This window comes from Camelina sativa, chromosome 8, assembly GCF_000633955.1.
Source record: "Camelina sativa cultivar DH55 chromosome 8, Cs, whole genome shotgun sequence".
Lineage (NCBI taxonomy): Eukaryota > Viridiplantae > Streptophyta > Magnoliopsida > Brassicales > Brassicaceae > Camelina > Camelina sativa.
The window spans coordinates 25,364,413-25,385,600 of NC_025692.1; the positions used below are offsets into that span (position 1 = coordinate 25,364,413).

Genomic DNA, 21,188 nt, shown 5'->3' on the forward strand with positions numbered 1-21,188 from the left:
CCAAACAGAAGTGCACAAATAAATGTGTATCAACCCGATAAAACGGTGCTTACTTGTTATTCCAAGATTTGTCACAGCATAGCTGTGCAAAGGCTATTAGACTTGGATCCGATGAGAAAGTGCTGACCAAGTGATCGACACTATCAGAATCCAGTTCTCTATGACTATTAGCAAGCATATTAGATTCCCCCAGAGTTCTTAAACCAAAAACCTGCATCACCAAAAACATACAAACCTGAATCAGAAACAATTTTTTATGACTTAAAATTAATCTGAGGCTCTGAGCTGAGAGTATTTGATGGAGTATACAACCTTATGCATTGCTCGTGATAGCAGCGACTGACACCCAACTGGATCATCAACATACGAACAAGCTCCTACCTTCCTTTTGACATAAATAACACCAGAATTGAAGGGGTCACTCTTGTCCCCAAAGTTCCACCAATTTTTCTCTGTGTTACATTAGTCAAAATTAAAATATCTTAAAACCAGCTAGACAAAGTAACCAAGGAAAAAATAGAATATATACAAGCAAATGCATCAATCACCTTCTGGGACTAGCTCAATTTGTTGGGGCCAGTATCGGGGACCACAGACACAAATTCTCTTTAGCTGCAGGGTACAAATACATTTTAAGGTGACGGTGGGCAAAACAAGCAGATAGATTCGGTGAGGAGGTATTTTATGAAATAAACTTAAACTAGAACTGAGCCACGCTGGTATATGGGCCTAGTTTTCTTCTGTTCAACTTGCAGTTGCCACAAATGTCCTTCCCCCAGAAAAACTTTAATGATTTACATTATCTTTGTATAAAGCAGTGTGAGCATGCAAATCAAGAAATTTTTTGTAATTTTCTGTTAAGAAAGATATGCAGGGGAACTGAGGGTAAGCTGTTGAACTTTTCTTACAATAGCACGCTCTGGCAGAATGCACGGGGTAATCTCACAAAATCTTGTTTCTGAATAAAGTTTTGTTTCCTTTACTGTGACTTCTAGAGGCGCATAAACAGGTAGACCGGAATCAACATCAATAGTCTGCAGCCAACGAGCCTCTGTTGCAAGGACATATAAATGCCTGAATGCCTAGGAAAAGCAAAAATCACCTTGTCAGATGTATTCTGGTAAAAGCATAGATATCACAACAAAAGTTAGAAACAAACTTCCAAGTTTGGCATGTCTTTGATATCAAAATTAACAAAGTGATTGGTTTTGGGTAACATTATATATATTAAAGAAACTCTTGCTTCTATCTTATTGTCATCAGACAGAGACAGCAACCAAACCAAAGACAAAAAAAGAGTGATGCAAATAATAAATAAGAGACGTCAACTTGCCTGAAGGTGACAACGGTTGTCATTTGGTCCAGAAGGCAACCGTGGATAGAGAGTGATAAGCAACATAGCAAGTGAGCCATTGTTCGTTGAAAAAGTCCGCATACCACCTCCAAGAAACAAGAAACCTGTAGCTAAGCTCACCTAAAGGAAAGAAAAAGGATAGAATGAATTTGATCAACAAAAAGTATCCAATCCTAAGCGTGGTCTCAAAAGTCTCACATTTTGTGATTGCATTACTAAAACAATATCAGCAGCTTTTAAATTACTTTACACGGTGCATTAAAGAAGAATTGTTTTGGCCATAGTATCAGACTGATGCAAGAAAGAGCTAGAACTTCCTTATTTTTTATGAGTGCTCAGTGGCCTAAGATTTTTTTTAATGTTTACAACTTATTGCTGCAGAAAATATATTTTAATATTCTTGAGAAATAAAATGCTAGGCAATTGAATTACATGAAACCAAGGAACCTTAATTTTGCACAAAAATGCTTACCGCCATTTGCGTGCCATAGTTTGCATGTCCATCAGCAGAGTTTCGGCTGCGGAGAAATCTCAACAACCGAAAAACTTGCAGGTCTCCTGATCCCGCCATGACCTATACAAGTGAGTTCTTTGACATAAAGCTACTGACTTGAAAAATGAATGTTGTTGGACAGGAGACTTGAAAAGAAGTATTACCACTGAGAGAGAAATAATGATGAGATAAAGACACATTTCAAGCGTTCCCCGATCAACATATTTGGATATTCCCTTTGGAAATGCATTTCCAGGTGTAGCAGAAAGAGGCTTGATCTACATACATCGAAACATATAAGCTCACAGAGAGATGATCATAAGGAAACCCAGAGAATTATTAGCATTTGAGAAAAAAAGAAGTATCAACTACAACATTTCCATGGATGATATACCTCATTCAAAAGATAGAGAGCATAGTTCTTAAGTAAGTCCCGAGCATTTCCATCTCTCGTACCAGCGAACCTCAGCCCTATCAGAAACAACAATACATGTCATAATTATCATGAGATATTAGAGACTGATGTCTCATAAAAATTGTATTATATACCAAGTGAAATGCAGGCCCCGGCCACTATATTAACGTATGCCTGCACAAGGGCTTCAACATCCACCTCATACATATCATCCATGTCATCTTGGAGGTGGCTGATACCATTTTTGACAACTTCAGGAACTTGAGACTGAATCCACTCACAAGTAGGACAGATCCTATAATAAAAAAATCTATTAGACTAATATCTTAGAAGTAGCAATCACAGCACCTAAATACGCAAGATAAATATTACCTGCTCCACATTATCAAGTTCCGAGCAATGACACGGAGCATTATGAAATCAGGCCTTACACACTCCAAATCGTAATGTGTTTGTGGAATAGAGAGCTTTGAGAAGATGACCTCTGATTCTGTCTGCAACAAACATTGTAAAGCTTTCCGAAAGAGTCCAGTCCACAGGAAAAAAACACAAAAAGAAAAAGCTCGAAAGGCTGAAGTTCGAATCAGTTAATCTAGTTAAACCATCGTCAAAACCCACCTTAAGATACATTAAGGTGAGAGCGATTATTGCTCCAGGAGCAGTTATATCAACATTGGAAGTGTTTCCGTCTGTTATCTGAGATAGAAAATTATGATACCCATATAGTTAGAATTCGGTTAGTGTTTGAAGCACATGTTTATGCACAATAGAAGCTTCACATAGGAATATGGAAGCACAGATTTGCAGGCAAACCTGTGCAGCACTTCGGTGATCTTCATGTGATGGTGCAAGGACAGATCTTTCCTGCAAGGAATTCAAAGACACTGTTTACAAATCCAATGTGATATGATTCAGAGTGGAATACAGTTAAGGTGAAATCCAGAGCAATTAACCTCTTTTGCTCCTAAATACTGGAGTAAGCGATTGACAATGGCGTCCATGGAACCGAGCGCATCACTTCCACGGCCTTGAGCCAATAAGAATGCAGAGTCAGCGTAAACAGAAGAAAAAGATTTCAGTAGCAAAAAATCAAAAAGACATACCCAGAGCAACAAGACCAAGTGAGAATCCTGCGGATACAGCATAGCCCTCCCTTTCAAGGACATTGTCCCCTGCACTTCTGCGGCCAATTTCACCCTGCGAACATGTACAAAGTGGGATCTGAAAGATAAGGGACGATCCACTGGAATGCAGCGAACTAAATTGCCAAGTAAAAGATATGCATTAACTTCATTGATGTTTTTAACTCAGTCCATGATTGTACATGTAGGAATAAATCCACAACTAAACTAAGGGAGTTCGTAAACCTTTTAACTTGCTAGAAGTTCATACACCAACTGTAATTGTATCAAAGGTGCACTTAACTATAACTAAAAAATTAATGATGCTGAGGAAAGCAAATCTGTATAAATAGTTGTATCATGTATCTGGTGATGATTAGAAATAAGAGAAAAACATTTCTAAAAAAGGAAAGAAGGTTCTATGGACAACGTAGAGCAAGTTCTGAAACGTATATTTCCTCCCTTTACATCAATTGCTTTGACCAACAAAAACTAGAGATATACGCTTTTTAATTAGTCCTGAAACATCCAAAAGTTACTTTACAAACAATAATTCACTAACAAATGTGCTTAAAACACGAGCCTCACATTGAATAATACTATAACGATTAGAATGATATTTGATGACAGGAAGAATGCTATATCAAGTGAAATATATAAACATGCAAGAAAGATTACCAAAAGTAATTCCATTGTCCGCAGGTGTGCTGATCCTTCAAACAGCATACCAACGGAGACTAAAGCTGCAGCCTGTAAAATAGTTGAATATAGCATATTACGAAAAAATAACACTAGTTAAACATAGTCCTACTTTCTCTATCAACTATATTCACTGATCATTAGAGATAATTAAAATCAATATATTTTTAAGGAAACTTAAGATATCGCCAGAACTAACAATGTTGGAATATAAAATCAGACACAGATCGCTAATTTCAATTGTAAACTCAAATAACAAAAAAATTGAAGTTATGTGACATGAAAAAATAGCTTTACTTTTAGGATATGCAGGTAAAATCCATTGCAACTGCTTGTCATCCAACTCCTAATTTCAGTAAATGCTTGTAGATACTTAATCACTTTCAGTTAGTCAGAAATTACAGCAATCTGTACCTGTAGAAGGGTTGGTATCTCAAACTCAGCATATGAAGCTTGCAATCGAGCCGGAACATGGAAAAAGAGAGCCTGTGTGCAAACAAAAATAAATTCTTAGGGAAAGGATTAAACACAGTCGCACAGGGCACGCCAAATACATTTAAATCTTCCAGTTCTAAGACTGAAAATTATATAAGTATTATGGTAGTAAGAAATATTAACATCTTTCAGTGCTTAAATGAAAAGTTCACATTTTCAGAAGAAGTTGATCATCCACCATTTCATGTAGTCTAGATCTAAAAAAAAACAAGAAAGCATAGGTAGATCTCAAAGTAGTGTGTAACTGAAGAATTTGGATATCCTAAACAAACAAAAAAGTGTTTTGGTTGACACACTATCAACAAAAAATTACTTAAGAGGCCAATCTAAGATATGAACCTCAGACCACCAAATAGTCAAGAAAATGAAGCAGCTGAATCTCTACCTTTGCAATATCAGGTTGCATTGTTCTCCTGTATGAAGCAGCCAGACCAAGCATCAAACCTACTGTAGTGCTTTCATGGTCCTAAACGACAAAGGAAAAGGACGGAAGCAATTAAGGTAAATTAGAAAGTAGATAAGAATAATTTTGTGTTTGAACTTATCAAACGGAGAAATTTACCCAGGTACAATACTTCCATATGTGATACAATTAAGGACCACAATTATTAATTGAGGCAGACATAGATATATATTCCAGTCTCCACAAATAATAGTGACATCCAATGTTGCATACTTGCATTCATATCTCCTCAGTAAGCCAACATATATGGTCACAATTATACGTGCTAATCCAAAAAATGGGGCAAACGGGTAAAACTAGTAATAACTTCGATCAAGAACCCCAGTAACTTGATGCTCAATTCAGCAGGAATCCACATATATATCCCCATCAAAGAATAGGATATGTATTAGGCCTAACTAGTTACTATTAACCAATAGCAGGTACAAAAAATAATAACTAAATGGAAAAAAGAGCCAATAGAAACAAACCTGAGTTAAATATTGGTATATGTCACTAAGGTTCAACACATGCAAATATCCCTGTAATACCAGTCCAAACAGAAGACCAGCATGAACAGCTTTTGGCTCTGCAGGTTTATTGTATCTAATCCACGTTCGGGAGACCTTTCCCTGCACCAAAATGTAAAAAGAAACAAAAGTGAATTAATTGTGTTGTGTCTGTCAGCTGTGATCGGGATGAAGAAATGGTACTTGTTGCATGATAAATATACATTGTGCGATCACGTACCACACACGTTATTCACATACTCTTTTAGAGTCATCTCATAGATGCAAAAATAACAAAGATACATAACACGTCATGACAATATACAACACCAACCTGAAGCGGAGCCAGTCGCAACCCAGCAGCAACAGCGTTATGAAACTCCGGCCAGGTCTTAAGTTCTTGGATATTCTTTATGTTTGGATCTAGATTAATCTGTTAAGAATAACATGCAACCTTAATTACAGGAGTGGCTAAAATGGCAATGGATTTTGTTATTATGAAGATGGAAGTTACAATTTGCACGATATGGCAATTTCAAGAAATATATAATAACACAATCCATTGCAACACGTTTTTCCATTTAAATTAGAGTAAATAACATGTTTCGTAATGTGTAATAGTTCCCCTGCTAAATCATAACCACAGTTTTACGTACAATGGCATTTTGTTGAGCAGGCAGTCGACCTGCTAAAACAAGCTTTGGTACAGTAAACGCCTGCAAAATTTCAGAGAGGATATAAATCTTCATATAGTAATTACAAGTGATAAGAACCATGTCTAGCTCCTACAACAGATAGAAAATTACCTCAGTTAAAAGAGTGTGTATTGTTGATAATGTGAATGCTCCACGCCCGAGGGGAAGCACAGCAGTCCTCTGTGCTATGCGCCAAAGCTGGTCCTACCCCAGCGGAAAAACAACGCAACATTATAAACACTAAAGAGAGAGATTTGGAGTCCATGAAGATCTAAAACAGCGAGTTCAGCAAAAACTAAACTGCTGGCTTCTACTGTCAAGAAATACACGTGCAACTGCATCTAAATTCAGTTTCTAATAAGTAATTTAGAATTAATTCGTAACTACAATGAAAGTATATATTTTTATCATATTGTAGCATGCTCTTCTCCCAACATTTTTCTAGTAGTACCAAAATATTTTTAAATGGAATTCTAAAAAGAATTTAGCATAGTAAATGAAAAAAAAAATGACATGATTGTGTTAAAAAAAAAATTTAAATGACATGATTTTACTGAATTATAGCTTCTTTAATTCTCTCCTAACTTTTCTTTTAGTATAGTAGTTAGTTTTAGAAAGTAAAAATATTATCTAGAAATGAACATATCTAGATTAGTACCTGTTGCTGCTCCTGATCTGATATAGTAGGGTTAGCAGACGTTTGAACTACCACCGGTGTTGCAGAGCACAAAAGACGCCGAACCTAACATGAGAAGGAATATGAAAAAGAAAAGGGGAACATCACGAGAAAGAATATGGGTTTATACTCAAGTGCCCAAAAACTATAGAAGTATATGGGTGGGGAGATGGTAGCATTTGAATAGCCAATCAGCAACGCATAACAGAATGAGGGATGATGACATAGTATGAAACTTTGTAATCATCCACTAATACAGAAAATAAAGTAGTGGCAAAATTGCAATGCAACAGACACCAAATCTAATAGCAGACACATATGTATGTCAACATCATCTCATATATAGCCAGTAAGACGAGGTACAGAGTGCACTACTAGCAAACAAAGTGCCTTGTGTAAAAATTTAGAACAATGCAACACACTACTTAAGGGGCAGTATAGCTACAAAAGATGCAAAATTCTATATGGCACACTACAGATACCTTTTCGAGCATTTAACATTGTAATCGTTACACTAACGAATTAAAAGCCAAATGGGGGCAGATATACCTCATTCAACCGTAGATCTCGGCCATACCGTAACTGTGTGTAGGAGTTGAAGATATGCTCCATTCCATCTATTACAGAACCATCCACTGAATTTGTATCCTCAATTTTAGTGTTTTCCAAGCCAATCGACTCAGATAAAGAGGATGGAACGATTACTGGATGCAAATGCAGCATGTAAGGTATGGACATCGATATCAAATTCTTATTTGACTCCATCTCAAATTCCTTGGATGAACTGAAATTTCTGAAGACGGATTGGGCCATATCTTCTCGGCCAAGAAGCACATAAGCAATTGCTGGCCAGTCAGCTGGAGGAGATTCCCGACAGCTATCCAGTGCCTACACAATACAGACCAAAATATTAGGCAAAAGATGGAACAAGTAGGCTGACCCAGGAATACCACATGAAAATCATCACACTGTAGAAGCTATCAGTAGTTTATCATATCCACCTACATACTCCTAAGATCCACAAGTATCTTTCCAACTTACATGTCTCAGCGGGAGAGATACACCAGAAGGTAGCAAATCCAGCTGATGAAGCCCAAATCTCTCTCCTGCCATAGCTAAGATAGTGAGTTCTTCGTTACTGGAGTATGATCCTGGCGCAATATTACAGGGGACACCTGATGAAAGTGTCCGTCCTTCTGGCTTATCACCAAATAACACACTGTAGAAAGAAACAACTTTCCTTGCCCAGCTGACAATGGAGCACCCATCTCTACGGATCAAATCTGGGAGGTCATCAAGGTTTGTGGATAAACATCCGCGTCTTAAACAGTTCTCAAGCCATCTAAATAAATTTGGAGGTTTCCTGATAGAAGAAAGGGTTGTGCACGCCCCAATAGTTTTGGAAAGACGAGGAAAATCACGTATGTAGTGATCTAAGTAACACTTCTCATCCAGAAACTTGGCAATATTGCACAACAAAATTGCCAAGTTATGCAAATCCCTACACATAGATGTCAAAAGTTAAAAGAGTAACTCACATACATATACAATCTTAACTCTTCTTCTGATCTATCAAACGTCAGTTTTCTGTGAGAAACTATACAGAGGAATGTTAAGCAGAAATGCTGGCATAAATCTACTGTTGTCAATGCAAAATTAGCTTTTTACAACTCTTTTTGTAGTTACCAATCTGAGAAAATTAATCATTTGTAAGCAAAACAGGTAAATAGCACGAAGTAAAGCTTTGTGAAACCAATTTACTTACTGTTTCCGTAGATTATCCATCTTCAAACTCTCATAAACTGCATGAAGACAATCTAAACTCTGGACCATTAATTCACGTGAGCTGGCCGGTATGTCTTCACTATCAGTCTTAGAATCAAGTGGGACAATTCCTTCCAGATCCAAAGGATTTATCGAAGTAATACCACTGTGAAACCTAGAGTAGGTCTTATGAAATTTGCTGCTGAGAAGGAACTCCCAGGAGGACTCTGATGATGGTTTGGGTTGCTTCGGATGCATAGCAGTAGGCTTTTGACAGATCCCCAGAAATATGTTGCATAAAGCTTCCCATTCATAATGAATACTGGACCCTTGCTGGTCAGAATGACCATCTCCCCAAAGAAGAGAGAGAAACAAATTGTACAGATCGGATCGTAATCCCTCACCTATGGCTGCTATGCAATCATTTGCAAGTGACGATGAAGGTTCACGAGTTAAGGCACACCGAAAGATCTACAAGAGTAAGGTATAAAACGATAATTTAAAACATGACAACTTAGACTAACCAAATAAACAAATACTGAAGTTTGGATCTGTACATCCAGCTAAAACAATCACGTGATTTGAGTTCATAAGGATAGAATGCCCATGGTAGTTGACAAGACTAATCATTTTCAGTTTAAGAAGGATTGATGTCTGTCTGGCATACCTGTGAATGGTTAACTGATAGATTGATACATCCCAACACAGCATCAGACAATCCTGTGATCTTCAGGTCCCTGAAATCTGTATCTGTCTTTGCAGACTCTCCATCCCCAGAACCAATACTTTCTCCCAACCCATAAGGCAATACATATTTACAGAGACATTGTTTTCCTGACTACAAATAATATGACAAATTAAACATACTGCATTAGGAAGATTTTAACAAAAGAAATTGGTATGGTACGTAACAAAAACCTACATAGAGAAAGAGGTCATTTTCTGGAGATAAAACAATGATATCCAAATGTGGAAGCAGTCCTATTTTCACTCTGCAAAAAAATGGTAGAAGCATTGTCAAACTCATCATATGATGACAGAAATAATCTCATTAACAGTGGCGCGAGGCCAAAAAATTGAAAATAGGAACTTACTGAGAACGTGTCACAACAACAGGTGCAGCAGCAATCGCAGGGGCACTCCAGCTCATATCAGGCTTAACGTCAAACAGAACTTCGTTATTAATTTCAACAGTCTGGAGGCCCACCGATAATAGCTTCTTCTGTTCTAGAATCAGAAAGCAAATTACTGGGACGGCATTATCAGTCGCCAAAAAGACCTGAAATATATTTTACGGCACTTGTAAAAATCAAAAAGATAGTAAAAATTTCAGTAACAGAACCCAGCAACTTTCTCCCATTCCCAATCAACAAACAACAATGAAAGTCGAAAAGTACAAAATTCATCCATTTGAGACACATTCTACAACACGAACACAAATATACAAAGTCCAACTCAGCATTGGTAATGCATGCCCTCAAGGCTACGGGTCCTCTAGGGGGAGGCTTGCGGATCTCGAGTTCGAGCACCACAATGGGGAAGGGATTTAGCTGTAGCCCCAAAGCTCAAATCTTCTTGAATAACAAAATCTTTTTCAAATAACAAGAGTGTCAAGGAAGGCCATATGTCTACAGTAAGATTGGAAGCTCTAGAAAAAGAACTTTATGAAAGTGGTGGCTTAGAATGCTCAGAGAACATGAAAAATGCGAAAGCTATCCTAATCAAGATAACTGAGCGGTCAATTTTTATTTGCGCATCCATTTAACATCACTTAGGAGAGACCCCCAAAACATTTAAGAGAATATCTTTTAAGCCTTGATTTTGTTAGCAGGAGAACATAGTCACGGATTACTCACCGCATTTTAGAAAAAGAGATCCTAAAACTTCCTCAAATAAAGATACCACGACCAAACATCAGATAGATTTGTCACCTTAGATGCTGCTTTCTTCGCACCTTTGGCTTGCCATATTCTGCGAAAAGAAACCCGCTTCGGGAGAACAGCATCAGGAACGACGCCGCTTGAACATGAAGCAGAAGCTTCAAAGTTTGACTCTATAAATTCGGCTGCCCACACAGAATGTTGCATCTTACCTGAAAACCCAAGACAAAGTTTGTCAGTGAAAACTAAGAGCATGAGCCAAGCACAGCCTGATCAGAGGCAGAACTAACAAACCTTTATTATATGACGTCATAAGAGGTAGATGGTCACTTGTCCAAATTGTTCTCTCATCGTAGTCCTTCATTATGTTCAACTTCCCTCTCTCTTCTACATAGGTTGGCTGAAAAGTAAGTAGATGAGTCACCAGATGCAAAATATATATAACCAAATATTTCATCACCGAGAATTATATATGTGCTGTTGATAACAACAAAGAAATAATTCAGGTCCCGATAGACTAGCATGAAGTATGAATAATGTAACAAGGATTATCTACAAAATGATGAGTTCATTTACCCCAGGTTCCTCTAATGGATCTCTTAGAATCAGATGGGAAGAAATGTATGGCATATCTCTATGCGCGACTGGGGAATGGAGTTTTTGTGGGGAACTAGTCCCAACTTCTTTTCTTTGGCGCAGCATCTCACGAGAACCAAGGATGGGGCTAACAGAAGAAAATGGAACATGTGAGGATGGAGTCACTTCAGCAGCTTGTTGAATAAGTAGACCGAATGGTAGAGGCCATATTGAATTGACAGTACGCATAAGTGGAACAGATACAACTTCACCTGTTGCCAACAAATGCCAAAGGTACCTCAGCTCATGTTACATCAGAAAAGACACAAATAGTACTTTTCATTTGTAATTACAAAAACTATGTGCAACAACAGTATGAGATCGTTCTTTCGTTAGAAGCAAAACCATATAAGACTCCATTAGGGTCATACCGAAAAGTCGGATAAGTAAGTATCCACAATTACCTGATGTGTTGTATATTGTTACGCAGCCAATTTGAAAGACACAAAGAAAAGATTCTCTCCCTCGACCGAGGTGGCTCCAGCATGCCTATAGCATAAAAATCTATGATTTAAAACAGAGTGATTACATTGGGGATATACTCAAAACTTGTTATGGAGATTACCTTAATGACGGGAGAAGACAAGGTAAAGCGCTTGTGCACGCGTGAACCGCTGCTCCAGATTATGCTATCATCAAAATCAAAATGTGCATTATCAATGACAAATTGATGGAGTGGGTGCATAGTTATAGATAGAGTAATCAGCCAATTGAATACACACACACACTGCTTAAAGTCAAAATTGTATCCACACCCTTCTTACCAGTTGTCTCGGATGAAGAGCTCGTGCTCTCTCTGCCGGGTGAAGTTGGATTCATTGCCATCATCAGCATCGTCTCGCTCGCCAGTGAGCTCAGGATCGAAGAGATCATACAGATAGGAATCGGCATAACTCTCGTCCGGTGATTTACAATCGGTAGCTTCGGCGATTAGACCGAAAGGTTTGAACTTTCCGAGGACGGTAAGTTGGCGTACCCCTGGAGCCATTGAAAACAGAATCAATGGAGACTGAGTGATCTCCCACACGCTCTTTCAGCCTTTAAACCCTAGTATTTTCTATTTTTTTAAAAAAAATTTAAAATCTGTGTGGGCGAGGCTTTACAGACATCGCTGATAAAAAGGATCGTAATCGAGTTAAGATAAGTGAGCGAGACAGAGGAAGAACTGAGTAGAGAGATTCGAAACCGATAAAGTTTGTGAAAGAGAGATATCAAAGGATGGCTTCAAAAAGCATCGAAATATTTCGCTCTCAGTGAAAGAGAGATGTTCTCAGAGGAATTTAATCAAACAGCTTCTGTGCCTAGATCCACAGCAACCTGGGTTTAAGTTTTTTTAAAAAAGGAAAAAAATAATAATAATAAAGAAGTAAAACTTGAAGAAAGGCCCAACATGATATAAAACTAAAGGCCTGGGTTATTAGTTTTTAGATTATAGTTTTTGGTTTTTGGATTTTGGATTTTAGTTTTTGGGAATTAGATTTTACNAAAAAAAAAAAAAAAAAAAAAATAGAGAAAATGTTAGGTAAATTTTTTTTAATATAGGAAAAGTGAAAAACTCACCTTAGATGGTTTTTAGATTATTAATGAAAATTGTTCAAATCTTCTTAAAATTAGATTCCCTAAATTTTAGGAAAACCATTTTTACAAAATCTTGAATGTGTAAAAAAGGAGATTCTCAAAAACAAAAACCAAAAGCTATAAACATTCAAGGACAAAATATTTCCAACTAATTCGCTTTTGACCAAAATCGAATACTATTGGCTCCACTCCCCCNTTGGCCCCCCCCCCCCCCCCCCCAATAAGAGATTGTAAATGAGTTAATTACAAAAGGTTTATTTATGTAATCTTTTAGTAACGAGTTTGTTTGGCATATTTATTGAAAGTGTCGGGTTTGTTCTCCAATTAATATATAAGGAGGGACACACTAGGTATATATATAAAGAAGAACAATCGACCCGAAATTGATTGATCCCTCTCACTTCCTCCATCNCCCAATAAGAGATTGTAAATGAGTTAATTACAAAAGGTTTATCCCTATATTAGTAAAAGAGAAGTACAACTACTACCTATGCCGAAAATGTCACTATGACTTAGTCTAGAATTTGAGTCATTAAGGATAAATTAGTCCTTCATCGTGTTTTGGATAGGGTTAAAATTTTGAAATTACCCGAAATTTAGCAATCAGATATTTCGCAATCGGATTCTTAATGGGTTTGGTTTTATAACCCATTCTCAAGATTTTAGAAAGCTTAATCTTTTGAATAAAAAAAATAAACAAAGCTGCATTTTTTATTTCATTACCATACTTGATCTAGGCCGACAATGACTAGGTTTAAAGTCACAATATTCAATCTCACATCAAATTAGATTATAGGAAAATCAATTAATTTAGGAGAAATCAATTTCTATAGAATATTGTTTGATCCTATAATTTAGGAAACTAATAAACTAATTCAAATGGAATTTTTAATAAGTCTTAAAAATAAAATCTAAATCAATCAATATAAATCCTACGATAAACTTTAACAAAATTATCATATTTAATATATCAATAACTGATTTCCCAAATCACAAAGATCTCAATCTTTTGAAAGTGTTCTCAAAATATTTGAATGTAATTTTTCATTTGAATGAAATTTATTAAATTTCCAAATCGTAAATCTATTAAAACTCTATCGTTATATAATTGTGAACAAAACATTTAAATAGTGAACATTATAAAGTATCACCAAATTAATTATGCAATATATTCTTAGAATATACCCTAATTGTTGATGTTAATCGTCTTGCTATAAATACAATGTTAGTCATCAAGGTTGAATCATTATACCTTCCACTATTTCTTTGTTGTCTATTTCATTTACCCTTTTTCCTATAAATGATGAATTCAAGAGTTTTACTATGTCACTCGCCATGGCCATGGCGTTAGCGTTATCATAAGAGACTTGTGTTGCCATGTTATCGGCTTGAATTGTAAGTTATTCATAGTCCTTTTTACTATTATTGGTTTAATTGATTTTTTTACTATAGGTTTCAATGAATTTCTACTAGATTTGGAAGCTTATGTCTTGCTTTTTCTTAGGTCATGACTGTCTTCTCTGCTACTCTCGGATGGGCTGCTCCAAATTTGGTATAAGCCTTTTCCATGTCACCTCTATTTCTCTTCATGTTAAAAATTTGTTACTAAATGCTGAGTCTAATGCCGAGTCTTTTTCTCTTTAGGATTTGAATCTAATGTTGTTGTAGGTTGCTCTTCCTGGTGGAATGTTTTTTCAATCATTTTTGGCATTCAATCGTATCTTACTTCTATTGAGGCCAAATGCTTCTTATGGTACGATTCTTATGGGGTTTCAACTTATTTTAATTTGTAAAAGTGATTGTTTTTGTATGCTAACATGCTTCTTTTTCTTTGTATTCTTTAGGTCATTAAGAAAAATTAACTTATAATTCTTATTTTTAGTATTCAAATTTTATTAGTTTTTATTGTATTTGGGAGAAATACTTTCAAAAGCTTTTGGTGTTGGTAAGTTTAATTTAGTAAAATTCATAAATAATTTTAACAATTAGGTTTTATATGGTTAATTTTTGTTACTAAACCAAATCATTTTAAAAAAATTAACTTATGTTTATTGATTTTAGTTTTCTATTACCTTTATTTGCACTTTGTTTTGTTTTTTTTATTTGTTTACTAAGTCATTAAATTTTTAAAAAAATTACAACATTAAATTAAACCTTTTCCCTACATAAAAAGAAAATTAGTAGGATTCTTTTCTTTCATTTGATTCCATCATTCTAGCCTAAAAATAATATTGGATGAAGATCAATTTGATGTGTCACCAAATCAACACTCAAAAATAAGAAAGATTTTAAATGTATAGTATTTTACTGTTCTCATCAAATCCTAAATTTTCATGACACGATTTTGCAGTTTTATCGTAAGTTATCCTTAGATCCAATGAATGATTTGAAGAAAAAAATCTCACAGCTTATCACGAAGCTTTGGTGCATCTTGAGGCATGTTGAGCGTTTTAACAAGCTTCAACAGCGAGGCAGTTTGAACTGCTTCCGTGCTTCCAAATCCTGAAAGCTACAAATTGAGGGATTAATAAAAGACTTAAAGAACATATATTGGAAGTTTTTTTCCTATGCTGTTAAAATATTCACATTTTTTTTCATTGTATCAAAATTTATTATATTACCATTTACTCGTTTTTCTACTGTTTTATCCAAATTCATTACACTAATGTATTAATTACTAAGATGGACCACACTAAAACAAAATTACAATATATTTTAATTTATTATAAATTTATGTATCTGTAAATATCCATCCGCCCTGTAGCGCGGGTCAGATTCTAGTTTATGTAATCTTTTAGTAATGAGTTTGTTTGGCATATTTATTGAAAGTGTCGGGTTTGTTTTGCAATTAATATATAAGGAGGGACACACTAGGTATATATATAAAGAAGAACAATCGACCCGAAATTGATTGATCCCTCTCACTTCCTCCATCTAGTTTTCGGATATCATGTTATTTTGTAAGATGAGATGAGATTTTTTTTTGTAACAATAGTATATGTGATTAGTTGATGACAAAATACAATGGAGAAAGATGGTTTTGATTGTTGCGGCTAAATGACTGAACCATTTAAATGGTAGAAAATAATTTTTCAAACTTCCAATAACACTATAATAGTTTAACAAATTTTGTTTTAACTTCTAGCACTCTAGCGCTTCAAATAACCAATTTTTTAAAATAGAATTACACAATCAACCTCCCAACAAAATATATTATATATAAATTATTGTACAAAATTATCACACCAATTATACAAATTCACAAACTAATATCAATACAATTTTAAAATCTTTATAAGTAAATCTACCAATCTCTTGAATGGTTGTTAGATTCTTTGATAGCTTGAACATGACAATAAATTTAGATTCCCAATATGATAACATAAATTCCCAATTGTCATATCTATTTCATAGCTATTTTCACAGAAAATCAACGTAACTACTTATTTATTATTTGGTAGCATCGATTCTAGGATAACATAATTTTTCTCTCTAAGTTAACATATTTGGCATTTCTGTGTTTTTTTTTTTTGGGAAATTAGCTGCATTCTAACATAGTTTCTCTGGATGATTAACATTTCAGATTTTTGCAGCATGGGCGTAATAGAATTACATAATCAACATACCAACAAAATCTATTATATAAGAAATTATTGTACAAAATTATAAACAACACCAATAATACAAATTCTTTATTAAAAATCTACAAATTCACAAACTAATATCAATATAATTTTAAAAATCTTTATAAACCAATATTCTACCAATCTCTCGGCCAAAATTACAAACGTGTGAAATTAGCTGAAGAAATTTATGTGTGGGAAGTGCGGAAAAGATGTTGGGATTTTCTTACAAATTGTACGCTAATGCTAATAATGCATGAGATAATCACCGTTAAGACCAAAAAAGAAAAAAAAAATCTATTGGCTAAATTGAATTGGGACCAATAAGAGACTGTGGATGTGTTAATTTCAGAGGTTTATTTATATAATATTTTAGTTTGAGGTTTATTATGAAATAAATGAAAAGTTATGAGGTTCCTTTTTTTCAACAGTGTAATCATAATAACGAATTAAGAGAACAAGAAGAGTTTAGTTCGGTTTTAAACGGAGAACAAACAAATCCAATATGACGTCACCCGCCGGTCATCAATGTCAGGCCACACTTAATCCTCTTCTCTCCCATTCCGATTTCCTCCCACCAGAAATTAAAAAAAAAACTTCTTTTTTCCTTTGTTTCGATCTCATCCTACGCCGTAACTTCCACCCGGTGCGTACGTTAGCAGTAAGTACTCCCGAAGAATGGAGACGACAACGACGACGCCGCAGTCAAAATCGAGTGGCTCCCACCGTCCGCCGTTAGGAAGAGAAGACTGGTGGAGCGAGGAAGCGACGGCGACGCTGGTCGAAGCTTGGGGTAATCGTTACGTCAAGCTCCACCACGGAAACCTCCGACAGAATGACTGGAAAGACGTCGCCGACGCCGTTAACTCTAGACACGGCGATAACGCCCGTGCAAAGACCGACGTTCAGTGTAAGAACCGGATCGATACACTGAAGAAGAAGTACAAAACAGAGAAGGCTAAACTCTCGCCGTCGACTTGGCGTTTCTTTGATCGCCTCGATTTCTTGATCGGTCCTGTTGTCAAGAAATCGACACGTGGTGGTGGGGTTGTCAAATCAGTGGTGCCTTTTGTGAACCCTAATCATCTGAATCCAGCTGGATCCGAAAGCTCTCTTGACGATGATGATGATGATAATGAGTCTGGTGATTGGGAGTTCGTTGCTAGGAAGCAACCTCGTGTGGAAGAAGTAGATCTGAGTGAAGAAGGATCGACGTGTAGGGAACTAGCTTCGGCGATTCTGAGGTTCGGGGAAGTGTACGAGAGGATTGAAGGTAAGAAGCAGCAGATGATGATTGAATTGGAGAAGCAGAGAATGGAAGTTACAAAGGAGGTGGAGTTGAAACGACTCAACATGTTGATGGAGATGCAACTAGAGATTGAGAAATCAAAGCAACGGAAACGTAGAGTTGGTTCAGGTAAAGAACACTCATTAGGTTGTTTGGCCATTGTGTGATCGAACTCTTGTAAGAGTCTTAGCATATTCAAGTTACTATTGGTGGCTTAGATTAGCTTAAAGCTTCGAACTTTTACATGGTTATTACTGTTACTGTCTCTTAAAATGGCATAATGTGTCTGTGGAAGATCTCAAACTATAATGTTAGTACCTTGTCTGCTCTCTGCTATAGGCGTGGATGAGGCTGGTTAGTAACTGACTTATGTGTGGATTGTTAAAGTTTAGTGCCTTTCTGCCTTCGTGTTAGTATAAACTTCATTTGAGCTTCTTTCTGTGCTTTCGATGGTCCTGCTCCTGCAAGAAAAAGTCGAGCTAGCATTCTCTTGCTTCTCTTAACTTCTGTAGCTTCGTGGATGAGTTCACTGAAGTTTGATCTGCCTTTATTGTACAGGTATGGAATTGTAGACTTGAGATTGGTGGAGGATGGTGAAGCAAAAAATGCAAAGCAAAGAGGAATTAGTTGGATCTGAAGCTCATTGAAATCGGAGGATCCTGTTACTTTTTTCTAATTTGTAGGATAGAAGTTAAAGGACTCTCTAGGATTGCTGTTTTTAACTTTCTAGTGTTTTAGGGGTACGTACATTGCTGTAATGGAGCAACTCTTCCCCACTCTTAATATCTGACAAGTATATTGTAGCTTTGTGAAGTGTCCACTCTTAATATCTCTAGGATGGCTTGTTAATCCAATTTCTAACCAGCAGCTACTAGAAGGGTTAGTCTCTCTGTTGGTTAATCAGGTTTCACAAGTTATGAGGGATTGTCTTTAGCAAAATCTGATACAAATCCAATAATAAATTGGCAACTAACTAAAAATTAAACAAGGTTTGAGCCTTTGAGGGGATCAATGATTATCAAACGAAAAATTGAGGCATGGTTAAATGATTTATCAAAGACCATTTGAGGTTTATTATCATCTTATGATTTCCTTTATATTATATCTTCGTTTCACTTAGCTTCTCTGTTTTCTTCTCTGTTTACATCTGCGTCTCTCACTGGTCTTCTCTTTTTTTGTTTTTTTGGTCAAATCTCTGATTTTCTCTTTAGGATCATATTCTCTCTTCCGTTTCTTAGGATTTGCATTCTTCTCCTCTGCAGAGACTTCCCCAATCAAATCATCTCCGACCATTTTACGAACAAGAACATATGATGTAGGTCCTGATGAACTCGGCTCTAGAAAGACCTGTTTTTGGGACAAACCCATCGAATCCTGCAAGAGAAAGAATGTGAACTTATGATTATTATACCTCACTCACCTCACCTGTGTGAAATAACCAGAGATATGGATATGCTAAAATACCTTTCCCAAGTCTCCAGCAATGTTTTCAAATGCTTGATTTGCCTCTTCTGGACTATTAAAAACAACAATCGCGGTATAGTAGTGACGATCTTGTTTCTTGAACGGCTGCCACAAGAATTTCAAGAAACAAGAAGAGCTCATGAATTTTTTTAAGATAGAGAATAAAGAATTTTGGATTAGAAAATGTATTTGTTGGATGGATTCATACCTTGACTTCATGTGGGATATCCCTAGATACAATTCCATTTAGCTCTTCATAAGGAACATTGCAAGGGATTCTATGAAGGTAGAGCCTTGACTTGTCAGCTTCCACCATCTATATAGAATTTTGCAGACAAAGATATAAGCTTTTATAGTTTTAGTTTTTGAACTAATAAAGTTTGTGACAATCCAACTTACCTCTTTAGATAGTGGAACAGAGGTCTCTACTCCATTCTCTAGTATAGCAAGTACAAGTTTCATTGCAGCTTCTGCATCATGAACACAATTGTGGGGAACACCTTCTTTCTGCACTTCATATCCCAATATACACTGGAAATGGAAGTAAAACAAACAATGGGATTATTCAGGTCAGGAACCATATCATGAGCAGAGAATTGAGCTTTCACATGCTTACCTTGCACAGATAATTCAAAGAAGTTTTTTTAAGTCGTAAAGGCTTTCTTGTACCGTCATAGTTATACTTAAACACAAGTGAAGTATCTATTACTCTGGCATGATCCATCTTCAGTACTGAGATGATCAATCATAAGTAAGTCGGGCACTTAAAACTTTTATAAGAACCTAGGAGGAACTGGAACATTTCTACTTTACCTTTTAGATCATTATTCAAGCTTTGACCTACCAAAATAGTATCCTCAGAGAGAAACATCTGCAATTTTTCCTGCAAAAGTTTAGTCACTAGATGTCATCAGAACAATTTGTTGAAAACGTAAAAAAAAAGGAGTCTATATATATATATATATAGACAACCTACCTGTATATCTGCCACAGAGAGAGTAGCCTTTTCAAGATCTTTAGCAGCAAGTCCAGTAATGAAAGTCCTATAGTCAACAACAGGTTGATGCGGTTTCACAAATTCGTCAAGAATCACCTTTAAATCACGGTCAACTGCAGCAACTCTAACAACAGCTTCACTCCCATCTTCACAAAGAACCATCTCACAATCAATGGCAATCATTTCGATCTTGGTCGGTTCCATCTTCTTCTTTCCAAGCCCTGTTACAACCCAATCCTGTTTTTGGAACTCAAATATCTCAGCTTTTATTCAATCACTTTCTCCATTAATATCCACATGAAAAGGAATAAGATAAACACAAACCTCAGCGTTAGATGGGAACAAGTAGTCTAATGGGTACTCCTTATGCGTAAGAGTCATTCGAACTAGCCTCTGCACTGCCAACAACATTAGTTGTGAGTACTACTTACTAAACCTGATAGCATTACACAGCTAAACTAATTACGTTTTTAATCCACACCTGCTCAGCAGTCTCATCCGGAGATCTCTTTCTGAATTTCTCAAAAAGATCATTCTCGAGTTTCAGAACACTAGCCAACACCTGAGAGAGTAGAGTACACATAATAAAAACATCAAACAAGTATGTAACTTCAGAGATTAAACAAGTATCATTATCAAACACTATATAGAATTGTGTAGTGTGTTTTGTCTTTTTAAAAACCTGCAAATCTTCTTTCTTCTTGAGTGTAGTAAGAAAAGCGACCAAATCATCTCGGTTACGCTTGGAAGGATCACTCAAGCTCGAGGATCCGAGCTGTTTGTCGATAAAATCTAGAAACTCCTTCCATGTTCCATGTTCGCCTTTTAAACCTCGCTTCTGCGCTATCTTCACCAGCTTTACTAAAACCTAATAACACCCATTAGAAAACAGATTAGAACGAAAACGACGGTTCAGAATCAGATTAAATCACTAGTTAACGTATATTAGAAAAGGAGACGCGTACGTTTCCCTGTGCCGTAGCTAGCACGCCCTCCATAATCGAATTAGAGACAGCAGAAAGGAAGCTTCTGTCTGACGACGGCGGCGACTGCGGGAAA

The 21,188-nt window shown here is 36.2% G+C and overlaps 3 protein-coding genes across 4 annotated transcripts in view; 1 reads left to right on the forward strand and 2 right to left on the reverse strand.

The window, feature by feature from the left end:
- LOC104708560 (anaphase-promoting complex subunit 1) overlaps positions 1–12,495 on the reverse strand; it is a 17,030-nt gene extending 4,535 nt beyond the window's left edge. The window contains exons 1-34 of one of the 2 annotated variants that reach the window (XM_010425154.2): positions 11,944–12,495; positions 11,745–11,808; positions 11,584–11,668; positions 11,120–11,391; positions 10,838–10,943; positions 10,595–10,755; positions 9,758–9,942; positions 9,586–9,655; positions 9,331–9,501; positions 8,665–9,134; positions 7,941–8,400; positions 7,449–7,787; positions 6,882–6,965; positions 6,335–6,421; positions 6,185–6,244; positions 5,863–5,961; positions 5,511–5,651; positions 4,963–5,043; positions 4,497–4,568; positions 4,062–4,133; positions 3,366–3,459; positions 3,216–3,289; positions 3,076–3,126; positions 2,881–2,958; positions 2,635–2,756; positions 2,397–2,557; positions 2,242–2,318; positions 2,012–2,125; positions 1,827–1,928; positions 1,334–1,474; positions 909–1,082; positions 549–612; positions 313–452; positions 54–211 (exon numbers count right to left, since the gene is read on the reverse strand). In XM_010425154.2, coding sequence (XP_010423456.1) covers positions 54–211; positions 313–452; positions 549–612; positions 909–1,082; positions 1,334–1,474; positions 1,827–1,928; positions 2,012–2,125; positions 2,242–2,318; positions 2,397–2,557; positions 2,635–2,756; positions 2,881–2,958; positions 3,076–3,126; positions 3,216–3,289; positions 3,366–3,459; positions 4,062–4,133; positions 4,497–4,568; positions 4,963–5,043; positions 5,511–5,651; positions 5,863–5,961; positions 6,185–6,244; positions 6,335–6,421; positions 6,882–6,965; positions 7,449–7,787; positions 7,941–8,400; positions 8,665–9,134; positions 9,331–9,501; positions 9,586–9,655; positions 9,758–9,942; positions 10,595–10,755; positions 10,838–10,943; positions 11,120–11,391; positions 11,584–11,668; positions 11,745–11,808; positions 11,944–12,167 — 4,853 coding nt within the window. In that variant the 5' untranslated portion in view covers positions 12,168–12,495. Of the gene's footprint in view, positions 1–53; positions 212–312; positions 453–548; positions 613–908; positions 1,083–1,333; positions 1,475–1,826; positions 1,929–2,011; positions 2,126–2,241; positions 2,319–2,396; positions 2,558–2,634; positions 2,757–2,880; positions 2,959–3,075; positions 3,127–3,215; positions 3,290–3,365; positions 3,460–4,061; positions 4,134–4,496; positions 4,569–4,962; positions 5,044–5,510; positions 5,652–5,862; positions 5,962–6,184; positions 6,245–6,334; positions 6,428–6,881; positions 6,966–7,448; positions 7,788–7,940; positions 8,401–8,664; positions 9,135–9,330; positions 9,502–9,585; positions 9,656–9,757; positions 9,943–10,594; positions 10,756–10,837; positions 10,944–11,119; positions 11,392–11,583; positions 11,669–11,744; positions 11,809–11,943 lie in introns of both variants that reach the window. The other variant, XM_010425153.2, reaches the window with a different exon arrangement.
- Positions 16,861–18,475, forward strand: LOC104708561 (trihelix transcription factor ASIL2-like). Its single transcript, XM_010425156.2, has 2 exons — positions 16,861–17,797; positions 18,227–18,475. Exons 1-2 carry the CDS (start codon positions 17,059–17,061, stop codon positions 18,238–18,240), a joined length of 753 nt encoding a protein of 250 aa, XP_010423458.1. The 5' UTR covers positions 16,861–17,058; the 3' UTR covers positions 18,241–18,475.
- Positions 18,583–21,127, reverse strand: LOC104708562 (small RNA degrading nuclease 2). The gene is given in 11 exon segments (XM_010425157.2): positions 18,583–19,042; positions 19,133–19,237; positions 19,341–19,448; positions 19,532–19,663; positions 19,749–19,864; positions 19,946–20,015; positions 20,109–20,366; positions 20,454–20,522; positions 20,611–20,691; positions 20,812–20,997; positions 21,095–21,127. Coding segments are annotated over 11 exon segments (1,455 nt in total). The 3' UTR covers positions 18,583–18,745.